Below are 14,870 nucleotides of genomic sequence, written 5' to 3' on the forward strand. Positions count from 1 at the left end.
TTTGAAATTGCGTGCCATTGTGTTATTTCCTTAACAGGAATGCAGAAACTTAGAAGTTAAATTTTACTGGGTCGGCTTTTTTTTTAAAGAGAGTACTTGTTTTTCTTTCAAAATATATCGATGTCGTTCAATGCTCAAGAAAACCGCGAACCGTTTTGCCATTAAAAGTAATACTAATATTACCATTTTTAGGACGTAAGGTACACTCATTTCATTGGCGCATTATGTTCAAATTTTAGGCGTGCACTCTCTATTTTTTTTTTTATAAATCTTTGCAATGGAAGACTAAACCCAAAGTAACTATACTTGACAACACCTTTCTCATACATTGGTAGTAATGGATCATACAATAAATTTGTTTTCTACTACATTTAAAAAACAGATCATGAGAATGAAATAAATTGCCTTTAATCCAGGTTACATACCATGCCAAACATTTCATTTCTAAGAACACCGGACTAGTGCCAGAACTGTTAAAAGAAATTTTCTTTGAGAAATGTGAAAACCCTTTTGTCCCAGCTTACTTCGATCAACAAGAAGCGTTTTCTAGTCAGAGGTAATGTTTATTATTACACTGAACAATCACTTCTGATGGGTTTTAGCTCATGAATTGTTAGCACCTCGGTATTTACGTCTTTTTTTGTTTTTGGATAAACGCATGTATATAATATATATCTAAATGTCTGTTTGTTGTTTGTTTGTTGGGGTTTAACGTCCGAGCAGCAATATTTCAGTTATATTCAGACAATGAACATGAAATTGATGATAAAATGAACATGAAATGATGATGAAATGAAAAAAGGATGGGACACAAGGACAATGGGGGCGACAAATTTAGATTGCCACTGGAAATAGGGAGAGGTGGGTAGGGTCGGGCAATTTAGCCTCCTGTGGCGGAGCCCTATGGTTTCTACTCCGGGAGAATACCACAGTAGGGTTCTTTAACGTGCGAGGAACGTGGCATCTTTCCCAACACGGTGCACCACTATGGTTTGCGGTCAGGTTTTCCGTATTATAGCCTGACAACCCCAGCATGTAACACGCCAGGGGTACCCCTTTCCACCACCTGGGGCACACATTCCAGTTGCTTTGTGGGCAGAGCGCCGTAGCCCCCGGCTAGGGTTCTGAGCACTATTTAGTCGCCTTTTACGACAAGCTTAACGCTGTTGCAGGCCTATTCTTTTAACACCCGGACCTGCACGGGGCTCTAAATGTCTGAAAAAATATCCAAACTACTACAAATATAACTTAATGTCGATAAAAGACATATTCGCGAATGTTTTTGTACTTATTTTGAAAGACTATATATGTTATTTTAGTTTGGCCATTTTGTATTTGTCATGGTTTCTCCTAACACAAGACAATAATATAATTTAAATTGAACTTTAACTTTGTTTTACATGATCAGGAACTTGTTAAGAGACACAATGTCCCGGAAAAAGGCAAGAGAACTTTCAAACGCGTAAGTTATGTGATATTAGATATGGTAAATATGTAGTAAAATATGATATTTCACATAGGATGCTCTTTTTGATATTTCATGAAAAGAAATTGTTTAATTGTGATTCCTTGATTTTCATTGTCTTGCATCGCAGGCTAAGTTTTCAAAGGGTAATCAAGGGAACCAAGATTCTAGCGGAAATTAAAAGAATGTTATCCAGGGACAAAGACCAGACATGGAAAATTGACAAGCACAACAAAGAACATAATATAACCAAGATAATACAAAGTAACAAAAGTAAATATGCAACTCGGACTCCACAAAAAAACTGGGAGCATGGACCAGGCGCACGGGTAGGGTAAGTATAATCTTTTCTGGAAACAACCACCGAATTGCTCACAAAAGGTCAAGTCTAGTGAAGACGAACGAAGAAAAGAAATTATGACACGTTGAACAAATTAGTTTTCATGGTGCAGATGGGTACACAGTAAGGAAAGAAAGCCATACAATGTTTATGTTTTATACTTTATGGCTTTTGTGTGATGCACAGAATAATAAAGAAGATATGATAATAATACTTCCGTCACACTTTTTACGGAAGAAAGACAGTTTACCATTTCTTTTATAGTGTTAATCGCAGTGAAAAATATTTTGATAAAAGTTTGAATGAATGTAAAATAATTACATTATCAAATTACGTTAGACAAATTCCAATCTGATGGACTTCTCATTTATCACTGGTGTACTCCTACACGTTTGAAAAAGCTTTAAATCCCTCGGCCTGATTTGGAGATTTTCTACGGGCATTACTTTTTAAATTTAAAAATGTATTATTACTTCTTGTATTTTCTTTTCTTAGATTCTCAAGGTGTAGACGTGAGTGTGAAAACATTATAGCATAGATATTAAAACACTTACATGTTTAAAACAAGTTGTTCTTTGTGTTGTTTTAAAGGTATCAAAGAGGTACAAGGGTTACTGAGAATAAATCCAAAAGAGAAATAAACACTGCGGCTTTACAATACAAGGTATACTTTTTATTCTTTTAAATATTATACTAATTGTGTATGCTATAAAATAAAGAATATTATACATATAACTATTACCTTGTAACTTTTTCCTTTTAGGGTAAATACAGTGTTGTATCGTAAAAATATCAATTCATAATTTTCTTTTTTATTTTTAGAAATCACTTACTAGTCTCATCGATGTTCTGAACGGATCAAAGCCACTTTTTGTCAGGTACGTTAAGGCAGATGATGTACATTTCTTGAAAAAAGTTTAGAAAGTTGATATGTGAAAAAAATATTTATCATGAATTATCATCCCACAAACATTCCCCTGATAATTGCCACTCTAATTTGTTCATCAAACCTAAGTTATTCTGTCACTTTAAACTCACTATACCTATTCGTTAATAGCAATTTACACACAAGCTCAGTTTTGATTGAAAACACGTGTATACATAGAACATACTCGTATAGAAAATAAACAAAAACAAACATGTCGATGATTAAACAAATATAAGTATAAACATTCATTTTAGGTGTATTAAATCCAATGACAACCAACAAAGTCGATCTTTTGACGAAAAGGTCGTATTTGATCAGCTCCAAAGTGCTGGCACGGAGGATGTTGCTCGAATAAGGAGAGATGGATTCCAAATAAGATTAGCTTTTATGACATTTTTTGAAATGTTAGTGTAAATTTACAGTGAAATCCTGTAGAAATAGGTCACATGTATTACGTATCTTAAAAAAATAAGTTAATAACCTAAAACCCCTATTCTGATTCTACACCTTTTATTGAATATTTGTTTACGATAATTATGCTTCATTTGCGTAACATTTCGATGGGTTTATTTTTTATAAAAATTCTTACATGAACTTGTGAATACGATAAATCAATTATTCATGATCGTAATGTTGCATTTACCTATTAGTCAAATCTGCAAAACTGACATTTCTTTGTAATGTGTGCTTGAAATATATGCTTTGTTGTTCAGGTGTAAAGTGTTTCGTGAATGTGCAGTAGTTGCTGAAAGTTCATCGTCGACAGAGTTTATCACTAGTATTATGTGTTATTGTAAAATTAGCAATGCATTATACAGAGTTGGATCAACAAAGGTAAATATACTTTATTAGAATCGATATTTCTGTCAATACAATTTATAAAGCTTCATATCATAACCTACACTTAGAAATCTTTGGTGATGAAAACTATTGACCAAACTTGATGACTTTTCATTCAGAATTGTCAACTGTCCTTTCATCTGTGGCAACATCCCTTCAGCACCTCTGTATGGAGTATTCATATCAAAACTCATACGTTATGTCAGAGCTTGCCAATACGACGTAGACTTTCTATATCGCGCTAGAATTCTAACAAATAGGCTTTTGGAACATGGTTATATTGCAACAAGATTGAAGTCGTCACTACAGAAGTTTATGGTCGTCATCATGAACTTGTGGATCGTTACGGTGTATCCATTTGCGCTATGAAAACTGATTTGTTTAACGTGTGATAGTTTTCATTTCCTCTTTCGACTACCCCGGATTTGACTTATATGAGCAACTCGGTGCGTGTTTCTAGAAAAGCAGAGGACACTTACCCTACCGGTACACCTGGTCCATGCTCCCAGTTTTTAGTGGAGTCCGAGTTGCTCATTTGATTTTAATTACTTTATGTTCTTTGCCATGCTGTGTATGTCTGTTTTCCGTGTCTTGTCTTTGTCCCTTCATTACATTCTTTTGATTACTGCTATAACCTTGGTTCCCTTGATTACTGTTACGATTTAGTATGCAGTTATTTCCCTTAGTACATAAGATATGAATACATTTTCAAAGATGTCATGTATTTATAAATTTGTAGGTGTTTATGAAAAGAGATGCATACGAAAAGCTGAACAAATGCAGAATTGAATTGATTCAGGTAAGATAATTTTAAGAAGTACATGTAAATCAATCTATTGTCTAGATCTGTTCAAAAATTGCAAAGTCATGTTTATTTTGTTTGCTATACATCTTTATATACAGTTAAACAGAATGCCATTTAATATGGTTTTAATGTTCTTCCAACAACAAGGTAGATAACCCTTCCTATCTGGAAAATAGTTTAGAATCTACTTTCTAGTTTTATACTGCAATCCAAAGAAATTGATTTGACGCCTTCTGTCTATTAAAAAATTGTTCATGATAAATGCGTGTGCAGTGCATTAACAAAGTAACAAAATATTTTGATTGTAAAGAAAATTTGAAATAGAAAAGATGGTATACGGTATGCACTGTGAAAATTGAAATGTAGTTCACAGTATTTGCATTTACATCTTCTCAATGTACCTTTAAGAAACAAGAAGAACTAAGAAAGAAAAAGGAGAAAGAAGCAAGAAGAAAACGAGAGGAAGAAAATAGAAGAAGACAGGAGGAAGAAGCTATTGGGCGACAAGAGGACAGAATAGATAACGTAAATGTGGGTGGTCAATTTAATGATACAATATCTGAAACAGATGACGTCGGAATTCATGCTGCTTCTTCAAGTCCACATAATACCACTCCTTTTACTGACGACGTATCTGTAGATACATTACCACCGACATACCATGACGTCGAAAACCAGAATAGAAGAATGGAACAAAAAAGATGGTAACACAAAAATCTATTTTGTTTGTTTTATTGTTGTTTTTGTGTTGTTTTTCTTTGCTTAAATTTAATCAAGATTATTTATTCTTACTTTTTCTGCTCTATTTCAGATTTTCAATTTAATCATGATTAACCATGTTTTACGTTCGATGTATATTTAGAAAATATGGTCATAGACAATTAAAATGAAATGAAATGAGACAACCGCAACACTCAAAAGATTTTTCTTGAAACACGTGTACAGCATATCGAAATTTGCAATATATATGATTAGTAGTTTTTACTAAAATTAAAGTAAAAAACATATTGTTTGAAAATGATTTATTTTTTATTTTCCATAATTATCGTAACCTTTCTATTGTAAAAACAACAGTAATACCAAATACGTATAAAAGAAAAAAAATATTTGATAAGACAACACCGGTAAACCAAACTTCGTTCTTCGTAGTAAAAGGTCAAGTCGGGTAAAAAGAATTTTTTTTTATAAAATATGATGATTCGAAAGAGGATAATCAATACAAGTCAATCAGGGTCAAATTTTATTAAGAGTCTCAAATAATTATCCTCAAATTCTTCCTCTACGTAGATTTTGACCAATCAAATCGCTCGAAATTGAAGATTTAAGGAACATTTGAATGTTTTATATGAAACCAAAGCCTGGCCCTAACTACGCCCATAGAACTTTTGATATGTCGACTTTTGGGCAAGATGTACTTGTTAAATAATATTCGGCATCCGTTGCATTTCTAGGAAAGAATATATTGTTGGGTCGTTGCATCTGACAATAGGCTTGAACTTGTCAAAAATTTAAGTGTTCAAGTTTATATATTATTTTATTAGGAAGTTTTCCCCCCTCAAACCTATAACACAAACAGCGGCGTACCAATTGACGCCAAATACATAGATAAATAATTACAATTCAAATGGTAAGAATGTTGTAATTGATTACACGTGGTTTCTTCTCCTAGGGCATGGGATGCATTTAGAAATACTGAGAGAGACTATGAAGGATGTGTCGAGTTAGAAAATTACTTTCTGAAGTTCTCTAGAGCTTTCATGTACTGTGGACTTTTCATTGGAATCTTGACAAAGGGTGTTGCAACATTTTTGATTCCTTTGCTATTTGTTGCAAATCTTAAAACACAAGAGGTTGGTAAAATGATAATCATTTTATCATTTTAATATACTTGAAAACATACTGTATTTTTTGATATTATGAAAACATGCCTTATTTTCTTAACTAAAACACTGCAACACATCTCCTTCCCTGCTCGCTTGTTTGTGCATATGAAATTTGAACTTCAATAATACTTTTAAAAGGTAAAACCCAAATAAACCTTATTATCCATATTCGTATGTATTCTCTAATTTGCAAACATTGGTCATAGAAATGTTTCAAATTAGTTTACCTTAACTGTATTGGAATTTATAACTTTATACTCATCATCAACCCTTTATTTCAGGTACAACATAAAAAATCTATAGCGGTCACAGAACTGATTATATGCTACTTGGTACCGAACGCTTTAACATTTATTCAGTCATTCTTTAAGATATGCCTTGGAAGGGTAAAAACGTTAGAATGGAAACACACTTTTCCGGTAAGTATATGTAATACTCAATCCCAGATACGGATAGTTTGACCAATTTAAGGGTGAACTATTCAGTTACATTTAAGGGCACTGTTTCGTACACAAAATTGTCAAATTTTGTAAAACGTAATATTAAAAGTTGAAATTTTGTGGATATATGGATTAAATGTAGTTAAACATTTCTATATAGACAGAGTTTATAAATGTGATAGTGAACAAGTGTTATTTAAATGAAGAAAGGTATCCAAAATGTTTCAGTCCCTTGTCGTATTAAATTCTCCCCTCAGCATCAGCGGGTAGATTTTCAAAATACCTAATTTCGCACGAACATTAGGACCTAAAATTGCGAAAACTTAGTATTTGGTAGTTAGTTTAGAAAGACACACCTGATTTGAAATAAAAACTCAGTAATATTTTTGTATGTTACTATGGCATCTGGATTTGATGGCAATACTCACTAATGTACTAATAATTACTTAAACATCCACAGATCCAAGATTAGAAAATTATGTACTTTTTTATGAAAAAGCTTTAAAATTCTGTTTTGACTGCCCCAAAATAGGTTTATTTCAAGACAATCAGACCAATTTTTTTTCAGAATTAAGCTATGAATATTGCCAAAAACAACTTTGTGGTAATAATATGAAAGTAGTTTTAACATCGTTAAATATACAGATATAATGCAATGATGTCATAGCGTTGTCACATTTTGGGTCATTTACCAAAAAGTGCCGATAATGGTATTTTTTGTTTTTGTTTTTTTTTGTCTTTGTGTTTATTTTTGGTACCCACGAAACAACTTTATACTTTGTAATAATGAATATATTCATTGAATATGAATTTGTTTCTGTTTCTTGGATGCGGACACCATTTCCTTGCCAGGAGTGTAACTGGAAAGTTTCCAAAACGTACAAAATATGACAGAATATTTATATATTGATAAAATTCAAGCATCTTTTTGTCCTTTCAATGCAAGAATTATCAGAAGTCTTTATGTTTTCTCGTTTGTGATGAATTCAAGCCTCCAATTCTTAATTAGATCATTCAACACTTACTAAATGATTTTCAGTTAAATTTAATCTAAAAAGACCCTTTATAATCCCTTCTTCTTTATTATTTCAAAATAGAGAAACAATGACTTAAACTGAATAATGCAACACAAATAATACAAAACAAAACAAGTTCACGCAATACTCCTTAAAATAAATAAAAAGCTAAAAAATATATTCCAAGATTGCAAAGCGATCCATAAAAGATTGATCTCTGTAACTTATGGGTATTTATATATATTTTAGGTTTTAATTTTGGAAAGCATTGAAGTTTGCAGTACAGCATATCTATTGTTCAAAGTATTTCCACATCTTTCAACGACATCTTGCATTACCTTAGTCATGATGATGTTTTCTATTCCTTCACTTTTAAACATTTATAAACAAATAAGCTTAGCTAAGAAGGGGCGCAAATTTGCCCTCCGATTCGTTTTGGTGGCACTTTCGCTAATTGCTTTCTTGGTTCAATGTGGAGCAATCATCAGCTTAGCTGTGAAACCAGATATTATCTTGAGTGAATCACTTGATAAAGACAAAAATCCTGATAAAGTTTTAACAGTATTGAGCTTAATTGGTGTGTCTCTAGGATATTGTACAAACTTTTTGTACGGAAATCTTAAGGTATTTGGTTTGAAGCTCAATGTCAAAGACTGGCGTATAGCAGTTGATAAAGCAAGACCAAAGTTAAATATCAAGATGTGTATTATAAAAGTAGGTTTATTCTTGCTGATGGCACATCTTTTAGTACCTAACACAACATGGACATTATCTACAACTGTTTCACATAAAGAAAAATCAAGTGGCATAACAGGGTTAATGAAAGATCATGGTTTAATGTGTTTGTACATATATGGTGCCATATTTACTGCATATGAAGGTACACTTGCATGCAAGCTGTTGATGCAAAGAGCAGCGTTTTTCATTCCACTGATTCTAGTTCCTCTCGTCAGTTTTGGTACTGTTATAGGATACTGTCATCAATATCCAAACACAACTGATTTTTACGGAGGGAAAATGGTTTGTCCAGACGTCAAATTGGAAAGTGTTTCCATGTGGATAGGGTTCAGTCTTGGACTGATGATATCAATTTTTATTTTGGTTCTCCATGTTGTATTTCCGAAAAGCCACAGAATGGAGCGCGAACAAAGGTACAGTCAGTGTATTATAATTATTATGCTCTAGATGCGTATAAATTTGCCTTTCATTGTGTAAAAATCTGCGTTAGGTTAATCCATTTTCTATGACATAAAATTATGTAACTACTAAAGAATCTGTTTCTTATTAAGTGATGATTCGTTAATCAAAATCATAGGATTTGTTTGATTTCCTAGTCTCAGTTCTATCATTTTTTTCTGCCAAGATAACAAGAATTTAAATGCCTATTAAAAACAAAACCTTGAACTGAAATAACACCAAATAAAAAAAGAACGGATATATTTATTTCTTAACATTTTACAGGCAAGGGGAAGGTAACTCCTTAGTTTTGCTTTGTGTAATGCTTTAACTTAAAAAAAATTAAACACGCTTTAACTTTCTTTCTTGCATTTATATTAGTTATTGGGGTGCAAAATTGGAATACGAAGGACTTAATCATATTACTGTGCGACTTTATTTCGAATTGTTGACGTTTCAATTTGTATTTTTCTCTGTGTGAAAGTTTTATTACTCGATCCAGTTCAAATCAGGTGATGTTTCTTGAAAATCAAAGGAACCTTACTTATTGATGCACCTGCTTCTGGCTCGTCCTTTTCTGTTTAAAAGAAAGTGAACGTTTTAGTTTTTTAATTGTGTGTTTTATTGATAAATTTTGTTGGTTTTTTTGTTTCAGTCATTTTGAGAAAATATTTAATTACTTTGATTTCATTTAAGGTTTCAATTAAAATGGGATGAGTAACGGTGAAGCTATTTTATAAAGACAGTTCAAGACGGTTTATACATGAGGAATGTTTGAAACATTTTTTAACGATCTGTTCGTAAACAAGTTTTAACTTTATCAGTTCATGTAAGATAACAATTTTTTACAGACTTTTTGTTTTGCCGTCAAGAGACAGCTTTTTCTCAAGTATTGGTCTCCTAATGAAAAGAAAAGACGACATCGTCGAGAAAAAACTACTGAAACATGCAAAATTTAAATCTGAGAATGCTAAACGAGATGAAACAATTCATGAAGACAACGAGAAACAGAGGAAACCTAATTGTAAAGCACGGCCTTATGTTTATATATGTGGAACTATGTGGCATGAGACAAGACAAGAAATGCTGCAACTGCTGAAATCGCTCTTTAGGTGTGTACATTTTTGAGACAATTTACATTTATTTATTTGATAAAAACATCTGAAAATTATGTTTTGTTTGCCTTGATTCTGATAATGTTCAATAATTCATTTTTAATATTGTTAATTCCATTTGTAGACTGGACTTCCATCGAAGTACGTATAGAATGGCAGAGAAGGGATTTAAAGTTAATGTTGATTACTTTGAACAAGAGAGTGAGTAAAGCATTACTTAGTACAAGTGTTTAATACACATTCATTGTTACAAACTGAAAAACGTCAAGCGGTGTACATATATTCACTTTGTGAAATCTTTGTAAAGTTTGCAATTGTTTTTTTTTCATCAATTGATAGTTTTCAAGAACGTCAATTTATTTAAAATGTAAGTGACCATTATATTTCTGACCAGTATCTATCAAAATATCAATGTGTCGAGTCGAGGCATACCAAATTCATTTCTTTTTCAGTCCACATAATTTTTGACGACGCATTTGAGACCGATAAAAAGTCTAGGCAACGTCTACCTAACGATTGGGTCAAACAGCTAGTAGAGTGTATAGATGAGGCCGCATCGTAAGTGCATTATACTCCTGCACGGTATGAGGTACACAGTGGCAATTCGCCTGTCCCCAGTTCAAAACTGCAAGTGCTCTGAAATCGCAAAGTAGAGTTTGATGACACTTTCACATTTTTTATTCCATGATGTCATTGTATCCTGATACAAAATATGATTGACCAATGAGGCTTCCTATCCACAACTCCTCTACGACGTCTGAATCTGATTTGGTGAAACTTTCATAAATTCTTCATCAGATGATTGTGAAGCTTTTTTTTTCGTTTTTTCCAACTCATTGTGTTTTCTTTGGGTTTCCTGATACAAACATGAACTTTGGAATTGGTCGGACCATACTGTTATTCGCAAAACTTCTTAAATCGGTAAAGAATTTGAAAAAACTTTCACAAACTCTTTATAATATGATGATATTGTGCACTTCAAATCTTTTCGCACATCTAATTGAGCTTTGGTTTCCTAAATTGATTTTAGGGAGAGGAGCGGGTGCCACCAAGTGTGATTTTTTTTCTATTAAAAATAAAATGATTTGTTTCAAATAAATTATGTCTGCTATTATTTGTAGACAGTAAAACATATAGTAGTGAAACCAGTAGTTATGAATTTATTGTCAGTTATTTAACTGTCTGTCACAATAGAGAAAGATAAAAAAAACTTATAATGTGTGCGTGAATGAATTGAAAAACAGCCGACACGGTCTCTGTCGTCTGTATACATCTCGTGGAACGTGTCCTCTATCTGGATGAGATACATGTAATACAATTAAGTCAAACTTTTCAAGACAACAATTCTGGATTGGTTTTTAAAACATTATTGACACTTTTTTCAAATCGTCATATATTTAGTAAATCCACACTTTCACCGAATGTAAACATCATACAGGGCCCTTTCCGCTACAATGATTGTTATGTTTATTTAATTATGAATTTAAACTAAACAGATCAATAGCCAAAGGACGTCTTCAGAACTGGGACAATAAGCCGGTAAAGACGAGCACGCCTTATGGAGGAAGACTGAAATGGACCATGCCTGGTGGAACTGAAATGACATTTCACTTAAAGGATAAAGATAAAATAAGACATAGGAAGCGATGGTCACAGGTATACACAAGTTCTTTGACAGTTCTTAAAATATATATGGTACTACTGTTTTTTTATGTAAATCATTAAAACACAAATGAAAAAATGTTTATTTAGTAGTCGGCGATTCATTACAGCACAAACTGATTTACAACTTCAAATTGACTTGGTTCGTATTTTTTTATTTTATACAATATATCAATGCAAATTTTAACTTTTTTTACTGTAGATTATGTATATGTATTATCTGCTTGGGTATAAGATGATGGGGGCTATCTTAGAAGACGCCCTACTGGACAGAGACACTAATAAACGATACCACTACAGACGAGTTACGTCGATACTTAACCATATCCCGAAAGATAAAGTCAAAAAGGTACACCACATTCTGATCATATTTTTTCTCAAAGCTAGGAAACATGCAAACATTATTTTCATAGTTATACATATATACAAATAGTAAAAAATCTGAAAATACACATTCTTTTCCTACTTACGTTTACTTAAAATGTACCAAGAATTGCCTTATCTACAATGTTTTAGTTCTGGAATATTCATTGTTCGATTTAATTTGTTAGGCACACAACAGTTTCATTTTAGCCTTAGATGGAGATGTTGACTTCAAGCCAGAGGCCGTGCAGAAACTTATTGATAAGATGACAAAGAACGATAAAGTGGGTGCAGTATGCGGTCGAATACATCCAATAGGGTCAGGTAAATTGTCATTCATTTTTTTCATGGTCATTTTCGGCCTTTGTTATTATCATGACTTCAGAAATTTAATGGTCGTCATTACAATTTGGTTGACCGATATTAAGTTTCAAGAATCTTACAACCTAATGCGTACCGAGTTAAACCAATTTGCAATGTGACGGATGTCGCCGATTGAACACTACTTGCTATCCTTTCCCAAACTTCTGACATCACTCCTGGGTGTTTTTGGGAGTTCATATTGCCAGTCCTTCAGTTGTTTATGTGTTGTCTAGTATTCTCCGTCTTTGTTTTTATGTGATTGTAATTTATTTTGTTATCTATAATGACTGCGCATGTGAATTGTAATTGTTTCTTGTTTTCATGTTTTGGGCATGTTTAAGGATTCTGATGTGCCTAAATTGTTATTCTTTTTTGCCGATATGTATCCACTTTGCTAAAATTAATTAAAATGTCTCAAAGAATAATCATAACATTTCCAAAACATATTGATATGTGTTGTTTGCATGAAGTTTTTTTTTGCTTGTAAAATTACGTACCATCACTCTATCCATCTTTTTTAAAACTTTGTTCGCTTGTACTGTTTAAAGCATTACCTGGGCTTTGTTACAATTTAAGAGTTCCACAGTGTTATGTTCTTGTTTAAAACTAGAAAAACTCAGAATAATTACATAAATCTTTGTTTTCAATCAATATATCGAGGACTTCCTAGCATGTGGTGGACGAAATCAGATTATTTTGGTATCCGTACACCAGTTTCAATTATTGGTCGAAAATGTTAGAATTAGTTAAAGGTTAATACTTTACTGTGTCACGTTTATTTATTTAAAGGCCCAGTGGTATGGTACCAGCAATTTGAATATGCTATCGGTCATTGGTTGCAAAAGGCGACAGAGCATGTTTTTGGTTGTGTTCTTTGCTGCCCAGGAGCTTTCAGTTTGTTCAGAGCCACGGCTATTATGGATGACAATGTGATGAAAACTTATACCAGTCCTCCTGAGGAGGCACGCCATTTCATACAGTATGAACAAGGTATCAAATAAAATACTTTTAAACTAGTTTGCAAATCAATAATGCAAAAAAAATAGGGTGTTGTTACATTATTTTATGTGAATTTCACATGTAATAACTTTCGCTGTTTGCTGCCGGCTTATATCATGCACAGAAACGAAATCCAAAAACTATTAAACACCGAAAATCATATATATAAATATCTATATATCAAATTAATACAGGGTAGATAATGTAAACATAGAAGGGCCTGAAAATATTCAACGATGTTAGAACTGTCCAATTTGCGAAGCAAATTTTTGGTCGTTCCCTCGGCAGTACTCAAATTCGTACCGTTATGACATCTATGGCAACACCGCCTACACAAAGTCCAGCGCCCTAGACCACTCGGACAGCTAGGCTGTAAAATATAGCTTCCGCTGGCCGGGTCATTCCTCCTCGTAGGATTAATCTAGGGTTGTAACTTAATACACGACGTATGGTAGTACGGGACAGCTCATCTAGGTGTATTGTTCAATAATTTGGGCTATATTGCAATCACCTTGTCCATTCGTCCGTCCGTTACACTTTTCGTAACAGATTTCTCGGCTTTTTTAGAGGAAATGCTAAGATTTTTGGTTAATTACTTTTGCATGATCTCCCCTTTTCAGGTTCCTCGCTCATCTACTTCCGGTTAACTTCCAATCGACTTCGTCCATTTTTAGGTGGTACGTTATGGAAATTTTCGGAACAAATTTCTAGGCTTTATTTAGAGGGGTATTTTAATTTTGTGGTGTATCCACCTGCACCATTATAACCGATTTGTTCAACGTGTCATAGTTTTCCTTTCACCTTTCGTCTACCCCGAACTTGACTTTTATGAGTAACTCGGCGGGTATTTCTAGAAAAGCAGAGGACGCTTACCCTACTGGTTCACCTGGTTCATGCTCCCATTTTATTGTAATTCGAGTTGCTTATTTACTTTTGTTGCTTTTTACGTGTAAATTTGGTTATTTTATGTTCTATGTTGCGTGTGTCTGTTTTCCCCTGTCTGGTCTTGTCCATTGAACCTGGATTACAGTCTTTTGATTTCCACTAAAATCTTGGTTCCCTTGATTACTCTTTTGCATGATGACTTGTACTGTGTCTCTCTCCTTTTCATGTTCCTCGCTAATCTACTTTCTTTTTACCGATCGACAAAGTAATTTTTCAGGTGGTTCTTAATAGAAAGGTTCGTAACATATTTCTCAGCTTCTATTGGAGGAAATGCTTAGATATTTTGTATATTGCTTGCACAGTAACCCCCCACCCACCCCCCACTTTTCCAGGTTTAAATTTGTCGCTCATCTACTTTCTTATTTACCATAGATGGTTGAGTGGAGGTATTCTTAACACGAAGTAACATGCATCATTTTGGTTTTTAATTGATTTTCTTTCTGTGTCCCCAAATACCAGTACTAAGTAATGGACATGTGAAAAGGCGTTGACCATATTTTTTATGTCTTAATTTCTGTTTTTGTATACGT

The 14,870-nt window shown here is 33.2% G+C and overlaps 1 protein-coding gene across 4 annotated transcripts in view; it reads left to right on the forward strand.

Annotated features, from left to right (window-relative positions):
- The window catches only part of LOC148622350 (uncharacterized), a 52,240-nt gene that overhangs the window by 35,343 nt on the left and 2,027 nt on the right, over positions 1 to 14,870 (forward strand). For all 4 annotated transcript variants that reach the window (XM_088572202.1, XM_088572203.1, XM_088572204.1 and 1 more), the window contains 18 exons: positions 417 to 556; positions 1,409 to 1,462; positions 2,397 to 2,469; positions 2,628 to 2,683; positions 2,988 to 3,137; positions 3,447 to 3,567; positions 4,313 to 4,372; positions 4,787 to 5,082; positions 6,048 to 6,228; positions 6,543 to 6,680; positions 7,967 to 8,868; positions 9,745 to 10,005; positions 10,133 to 10,209; positions 10,461 to 10,566; positions 11,505 to 11,664; positions 11,873 to 12,019; positions 12,222 to 12,357; positions 13,186 to 13,386. In XM_088572202.1, coding sequence (XP_088428328.1) covers positions 417 to 556; positions 1,409 to 1,462; positions 2,397 to 2,469; positions 2,628 to 2,683; positions 2,988 to 3,137; positions 3,447 to 3,567; positions 4,313 to 4,372; positions 4,787 to 5,082; positions 6,048 to 6,228; positions 6,543 to 6,680; positions 7,967 to 8,868; positions 9,745 to 10,005; positions 10,133 to 10,209; positions 10,461 to 10,566; positions 11,505 to 11,664; positions 11,873 to 12,019; positions 12,222 to 12,357; positions 13,186 to 13,386 — 3,259 coding nt within the window. The remainder of the gene's footprint in view (positions 1 to 416; positions 557 to 1,408; positions 1,463 to 2,396; positions 2,470 to 2,627; positions 2,684 to 2,987; positions 3,138 to 3,446; positions 3,568 to 4,312; positions 4,373 to 4,786; positions 5,083 to 6,047; positions 6,229 to 6,542; positions 6,681 to 7,966; positions 8,869 to 9,744; positions 10,006 to 10,132; positions 10,210 to 10,460; positions 10,567 to 11,504; positions 11,665 to 11,872; positions 12,020 to 12,221; positions 12,358 to 13,185; positions 13,387 to 14,870) is intronic.

The sequence above is a fragment of the Perna viridis genome, chromosome 3 (assembly GCF_037379345.1).
Source record: "Perna viridis isolate PV_CMFRI_1.1 ecotype Kerala chromosome 3, ASM3737934v1, whole genome shotgun sequence".
NCBI classification, from domain to species: Eukaryota; Metazoa; Mollusca; class Bivalvia; order Mytilida; family Mytilidae; genus Perna; species Perna viridis.